General features: G+C 41.0%; 1 protein-coding gene across 1 annotated transcript in view; it reads right to left on the bottom strand.

Annotated features, from left to right (window-relative positions):
- The window catches only part of EBF3 (early B-cell factor 3), a 119586-nt gene that overhangs the window by 38547 nt on the left and 73539 nt on the right, over window positions 1-7500 (bottom strand). Inside the window, 2 exon segments of the mRNA XM_010582011.1 lie at window positions 1550-1667; window positions 4660-4741. Of these exon segments, the coding sequence (XP_010580313.1) occupies window positions 1550-1667; window positions 4660-4741 (200 nt within the window).

Genomic DNA, 7500 nt, shown 5'->3' with positions numbered 1-7500 from the left:
GGGGAGAGGATTCAGCCTTCTTAATTGTGAACCTCATTAGTGACGGTTGCTAGGCAAAACACACACCTACTTTCAGTGCATATGAAAGAGATAAACAATACGTCATAGACCATAATGACTCTGGTGCTCAGGGCGACCTTTAATTATTATATTTTTGTTCTCTTATACCTTAGTTATTAATGCAGAAAAACAAATTAGTTTTGTGTGTGTGGACTGCAGCAGATTTGTAAATCATTTTCCATTTTTTGATGTCTAGATCGTATTTCCTTCTGATAATTGTTGCTTGCCTCATTCATTTCTCTGTGTGCCCATTGGTAAATACTATTTGAAATGTAAAATGACAATGATTGTATTAGCAGCTTAGTATTCTGTTGTTACTTTAATTAATTTTATTAGTGTAAAAAGCCATGATCCTGTCAATATGTTAGCAACAACTTGCAAGAGGAGTCCCATGGAAACTGATATGCGTGGCCTGGCCACGCAGCCATACGTCAAATCACAGTGGGTTTGAGAATTCTAACTCTTGAAGAACTGGAGATGTATTTGACCCCTATGCATTTAATTTTTGGTCAGCCCTGAAGTGAGCAGGCAGTTGGACTAGATGATCATAGTATGTCCCTTCCAACTGAAAATGTTCTGTTCTACTCTACTCTACTCTGTTCTGTTCTATTCTATTCTATTCTATTCTAATTTTATTAAAAAACAGGTTACCTGAGAGACAGTTTGTATATTTAAGCTGGTGTATTTTACAGTGCGAACAAAGTGATATTTAAATCTAAATGATTATTTGGGGCTTTGTGGGAGAATAAATACATGTGTGCACGTGTACGAGCGCAGCTGCAATTGTGTGCCAGTGATTCGGAGGCTGATGGGCTCCAGAAAGATAGTATTTCACAATTCTGGATTTTCAGAGACACTTTCCATTCTCCTCTTCATCTCAGACTATCTTCTTTTAGCAGTTCAGGCAAGAAGTCAATCACATTGAGTCAGTCTGAAGAAAAACATTTTATGCTGTTTTTCTCATACAAACCCCCTCCTGCCGTAATCTGCAGTAAGGCCCAGCCACAGGAAATTGACCTCACAGTAAATTCTTTACAGATTCGGTCATGTTTTTACCATCCACTTAAACTTGCATACATAACCTGAGACTGTACCTCTGGATCAAGGAATATGACAAGCCAAAATAAAATCAAGTCAAATTAAATAGCAAGAAAAAGCTGCAAGCAAAACAAGACTGAAAAAAAAAAATAAATAGAAAAAGATGAAAAATTGGTTGTGACTGCAAAACTGTAAGTATTAAATAAAGAAAGAAGTCAGAAGCAAATTCAGAAGCGCCTGTATTCTGGTTGACAGGGGCTGAGAAATACTAATGGACTTTTTTAATGGGTGGTTTGATGGATGACAGAAGAAATTATGTAAAAGTAAATGTAGTAGTGTATCAACATAAAGTATGGTGCAAAAAAAAAAAAAAAAAAAAAAAAAAGAATTCCAAATAAAAAAAGACATGTAAATGTGTGCCTACCATTTTCCAGATAAGAAGGGGCCGTACCTTCTGAGGGGTCAAGGCGGCGAGCCCGCCTCCCGTGTTTGGAATTGTTGTGTACAAACATGTTGTCTGAGACAGCCAGCACGTGGCCATCCACATTGACTGTTGTTGATACAACAACCTGAAAAAGAAAACAAAAACCAGAATTTAAAAAAACCTGCATATTTTCACAAACATAGATGCAGAATCAGATCTTCTTTTAAGACAAAACAACATCGCAGCCTGTTACTTTTTGCTTTAAACAAAGTGAATGACAACTATGAATACATCTTTGTTTATGTGGCTAACGCTGGTGATTTTTAACTCACAATTGTTTCTCTTCAGAACCTGCTACACTAATTAGAGTTTAATCTCCTATTATGCTAACAAATGAATTCAATTCAGGGAAATATTCTTCTAGCCATTAGTTTCAGAAACACCCCTCTAGCCACTCATTTTAAAAGCTGCTGTTTTGATTGATCTGTTGATATATTGATTAGATAGTTTATCTAATTAAAATTTGTTCACTTGAGACTGTCTTCAAATGAAGGGTTGTGAGGATTCCAAATAAAAAAAGCTTAATAAATCAGGAACCATCGTAACTCCCCATTTTTTCTTCAGTAAATGATCTCCAGGTCAGTTTTACAATTACATTTAATGTCTGATAATGAACTTTTTTGCATCTGAAAAGACCGAGTTGAATATGAATAGTGAAAGTGTTTTCAATCCATGAAAAGTATCCCTTCTCAAGTTCATTTGGATGGTGATTGACCCTGGTATGTCAACGGAATTTCCTCCTTTATTTTTGAGTGAAAGGCTCCTATTCTTGTGTCCAGGTTCAGAGTCCGGCCATAGAAGAGATGATGGATAGGGCCTTCTTTGGCTTCCAGCTGCTTCTCAGTAGAAAATGGAAAAGGAACATATGCAAAACGCACAACCTTCACGATAAAAACACCTACACAATGGAGTTGTGAAACTCCTTCCGGAAACGATATCGCATGAACACAAGCCAAAGAGGAAACCGTGAGATGCGCCTGGGTTTGTGTGGAACACGGCTTCGTAGGTCGATCGCTATTATCCCAGATAGACAATTACATCTTATTTAAATACTCCAGCATGAGCCCTGTTGTGTGGGTTCCAGATTTTCTAAGCGAAGTAATCGCTCCAGCATTTCCTTTGGGGTTTAACGTTAGTAGAGTCCTTAAAGTCAACGGCTAAGTCAGGCCTTATCAACCCTACTGGTGATGGCAGCGAAAGCTAGTACAAATTGTAGCTTTTGCCTTCCGTTTATTTTACTTTTGGATATAACAAAAATGATTGCCAGGGCTCTCACGCCGCTCCTATACCCAAACACTTAATGACCAAAAACGGAAGGGGAAAAACTAGCCTCCTTTTGCACAGAGCTGGTCCGAGGCATCAGAAGAAAATTCTTGTCTGCTTCTATGTTTTGGATCACCTCTGATCCTGTTTCTTATTCACAACCCATAATTAGCTTTCAGCTATCACAGCACCTTTCCTGCGTATCCTGCCTCCTTTGAGACAGCCATCTGCGGTACCCTTTAGAACAGCCCGAGGGCAGTTCTCTGCCAGGCTGCTCTGCTTCCCTATCTTTGTCCTCCCAGAAGTGGACACTTTCACTCTTGTCAACATCCACTTTGGAGAGTGCTGAGGTTGCACACTCACCTCGGCCGCAGAGCTGCTGCCGGGCTACTGGGCTACCTGCTCTCACTTTTAATGAGATTCGCAGACTTCAAGAATTATTGCAAAACATACAAGTGTGATTTTCAGCAAAGGTTTCTGGATTTGGTTCCTAGAACACGGTCTATTGAAAAGACAGAGAAAGGTGTATATAAAAATGACAACTATTTTTGTTCTGTCATGTATATATAGGTCAGTCACCAAGGGAAAATACTGTAGTTCAGCAAAAGAAAGTAGACATGCTATGCTTTGTTATATCGGCTTATTCCTGCAGTGCACCTAAAGAAAGGTGCTGAGACAGTGAAACCAGTTAAAAATATTGTTCAAGATCTGACATACTGTTAAGTCCAGTTAAACCTTCTGAGAGGCAGGGAGATTAGCTAAAGAGACCCAGGAAAGTCTTTCTAGTGCCTACTGGCTCCATTGTCGACCACAAGATCACTCATGACTGATGCTTCATTTAGTCATCGGTGAGACAAAGAGGACATTTCCACTCATTCCAGGTTTGACCTTCTGTTCTGTTCAGATGGATCAATATCACCAATGCCACGTGAAGCTGAGATGCATGAAAAATGGAAGCTTGGCTCAATTGTTTTGAAGAAATATTTTTTCCAGCTACAGATCTTTTCTGTTGGCTGGCTCAAGGGTGCTGGCTTCACCGGTTGGTTGGCTGTGCATGAAAACAGATGTCACATGTTTTGCTATCAAGTTTAACCACAAGTTATTCTTCTCAAAAATAAGAAAGTTTTTAACATCTCAATCCTACTTTATTATTAGTCTCAAACATGAATCATTGTGAAATATTTTGAAATCATAAGCATGTATTTCCTAACAAGCATTTCAAATGACCCCAGATACAGAGGAAATAATTTGTCCATCACGTCAGCTGTCTCTCTGTAGTGTTATGATTCACCACAGGATATTTCAAAAGCTGTAAGGAGAAAGTGGAGTATTAAACATTTTCTAACACAATTGGAATAAAAGTATGTGGGTTGGACCACCACTGTTGGATTTACCAGTTGTGAATGTGAAAAACCCCTGCATGAGATCCAAACTTCACTGCACTTCGTGGCCATGTCTGTTAGTAAGATTACGCTACTCAGTCTACATTTGTAAAACCTCTGCAGGTCTGAGCACACACCACACTACAACGCAAGGTGTTAGTACGAAGGGGAACTAGGGAAATACTTTCTGAGGAGAGATCCACTGGCTGCAGCATTGATCCATTCCAGTCCACTGCAGAACTCGGCGAGTCCCAAGAACCAGCATTTAAGTTAGTGGCGGAAATGTGAAATACAATCAGCATTTCTTTCTAAGGCACGCAGCATTAGAACTACACTAAGTAGAAGCACTGATACTGTTTTTTCATTTTAAAAAGTTCCAGATGAAGATGTAAGTCATTTATATATTGTTTATTCTTCAAGAGGGATCTGTACCTGGAATCTTCGCATGTCTCGCGGGTTGCCTGCATTCTTCAAACAGTTCTGATTGCACTTGAGGAAAAACTTTAGAAAGAATCTATAAAAATACAAAATTGAAATCTATTAGATTCATCAAAATGTAAATCCAATTTTTAAAAAGTTTAATAAAATTTAATCATAAATAGTTATACCCAAAAGAATACTGGTAGTGAAATATTACTTTCCTATTAGTTAATGAACTTATTTTAAAGCATAAGATCTCTGTCATAAACAGAACATTATTGCCAGGGAAAGGCAAATTTATATTTTTAATTTTTCAACAACTACAAATGTATTGACTCCAGGCCATATCCTTAGCTCGGTGTGGGAAAGTTGATTTCAATGACTCATTGACTTCAAAGGCAATGACTTACACCAGATGAGAATTTGTCTCTATTTTTTTAATACATTTTATTTTTTCACAACTTATATTAGCAGTAATGACCTCTATGTCGAAAAATTCCAAGGTAATGAATGATCAATCTTCTGAAAAACACTTGGCTTTGCCTCCGGTTTGGAAACTCTCGCTATTCAAAGGGACTCGATCCAACTCCTGCTGACTCTAGGGAGATCCAGGCGGGATCTGCCCACCGGCAAGGCCCCGGTTCCCTCATTGTTTTTGAAAGGAAAGGAACATGGCAAATTAGGCCCTGTCTTATGACCTCTTCAACCTCTGCCAGCCTTTAACTGTGAGGAGTCACTCTACCAGGGGATGGAAATCCAGCTTATTTTTGCTGAGCGGCAACCAGCAATTATTTAGGACTAACCCTTATCATCCAGGCACCTCCCCATAAACCGTTTTTGTAGCAACGCTGCCTCCTGGGAACACAGCAAGCACTTACAGAAGGGGGAAAAGCTTGGAAAGATGCAAACTCCCTTATGCCACCCTCCTGTACTGGAGCAAGGTGCGGATATGGGATGTCTCCACCTTGCAGGTTATACAAGATGAGGAGACCCTCACCGTCCTGCCTTCGCACAGGAGGACGTTCACAGCCTAACGCCGCCTCTTTTCTTTAGGTAGCTATGTTTTTGTGTTTCATAATTTAAAAAACGTTCTACAAGTCAGGTTTTCAGCTAGTGACTGACAGGTAATGACAAGCAAGGCTCAGGACTTTCTTTTCACCCAGAGTTTCTCACATGCTCCAGTCCCGCAGCTTGTGCTGCCCAACTCCATACAGGGTGAACAGCGAGGCTGGGTTTTTACATTTAGAATATGAACAACTATTACTTATTCATGTCAATCTTTCTAAGTGACCGTGACTATTCTCGCTGTATACACCTCACAGAAGTTTCCATGTGCCTCAGCATTCCTGAGGCACAGGAGACAAGCCAGGTGCCTCTCCCCTTCTTCAGCACCCAACATGTCCCAACTGCGGCCAACAGAAAGTACGACCGTGGCTGCACCGCATCACGCTCCCTCCTGCGGAGCTTCGAGGATCGGAGAGGAGCATTATGGGAGTATTCCTACATCATAAACTGCTGCTTTTAATCACAGCTCTTCCTTTTCAGTTAAACCTTGAGCCGGACCCTAATATTAATACAGGACTCTAATGCTGAAGGAGCAATCTCTCATATCAGAGAGGCAAGTAGGGAAACAACTACGTTTACTGAAATTGTGCATAAATAAATCCATGCTGTCAGTTCAGCTGAATGCACATTTCTTTAAAACGTCCTATCCCAAAATCTGTAAGGGGGTTTTAGCTGAAAGAGAGCTGGATTTCCACGGTGGTTAACGTGATCTCCTAGCTCGGATGCTCACTTGAACTCAGGTATTCTGGACACTGTTGTAGGGACACCACCAGCGACTCCATGAAACTGCGTCTTTGTAAGCCATGCCCTCACCCTAATTTTATCTGCCTTGGTTTTTGTTGGTTTTTTTTTTAAGATGCTTACGATCTCCAGATCAACTGAGTTTAGGCTAAACGTAATGGCATTTCTGTCGCACCTCTATTCTTTTCGCACATCTTCCACCTCACGGACTGCGATGATGTGCAAGGACCAGCTGATGCCCATGTCAGTACGGGACCACCAGGCGCTGGGGAGCCAGCAGCTGGGGCAAGCCTCCAGCTTTACGGCTCCTTAGTGCCACAGCCAGGCTGAACAGGAGTGTCTTACCTATTTTTTTTCTGATCTCAGATGGGTGTTGTGAGGCTTATTGAGCTAATGTTTGTAAATTGCTCGGAAATTCTCCAATGAATTGTGCACTAGGAATGCTAAGTATTGCTCCTCGTGGATTGTTTCTAACGTGAAGCATTCATGATGAATTGTTTCTATATAGAGAGCTCCCATCCCATCAAAAAAAAAGGGCCATTAAGAACCCTTTCACTAAACGTCAACTGGAACTGGTATTTGTTCAGTTATTTGGTGAAAAGGACCCACTCTTGGTGGAATTAGACATCTTCAAGTTTACTAGGATGACCCTGAACACTGGCATAAATATTGAAGCCACAAGGCTGGGGTGAACACAGGCGGCACTCGTATTTCAGCTCTGCTACATTCCTTCAGACCGAGATATTTTATTTTGTAATCTATGTTTTCAGAGAGTTCATGGAGCACAGGTGGCATCAGGACAGGACTTTCAGAGGAAGGCAACGTAAGTTAAAAACCATGTTCCTAGGCAGGGCGTTCCTCAAACCTTGCCAGGAGAAGGTGACTGACTTGATCATTCCTCTCAGCTGACCGACAAGGACCGTGGGCGCTACGAACCCATCCTTACTGCAGAGAGAACAGGGCCAGATGCCTTCTCTGTGAGCCCTGCACTCCCGAGACAAGATCTCTGTGACATAGCAAGAGGCGAGGAGCTGGATCGGAGCTCAG

Source organism: Haliaeetus leucocephalus, unplaced genomic scaffold (assembly GCF_000737465.1).
Source record: "Haliaeetus leucocephalus isolate CR32 unplaced genomic scaffold, Haliaeetus_leucocephalus-4.0 Scaffold830, whole genome shotgun sequence".
In the NCBI taxonomy this organism is placed as follows: Eukaryota; Metazoa; Chordata; class Aves; order Accipitriformes; family Accipitridae; genus Haliaeetus; species Haliaeetus leucocephalus.
Note: the sequence above shows the minus strand (reverse complement) of the source record. Positions and strands in the feature narration are given on the sequence as shown.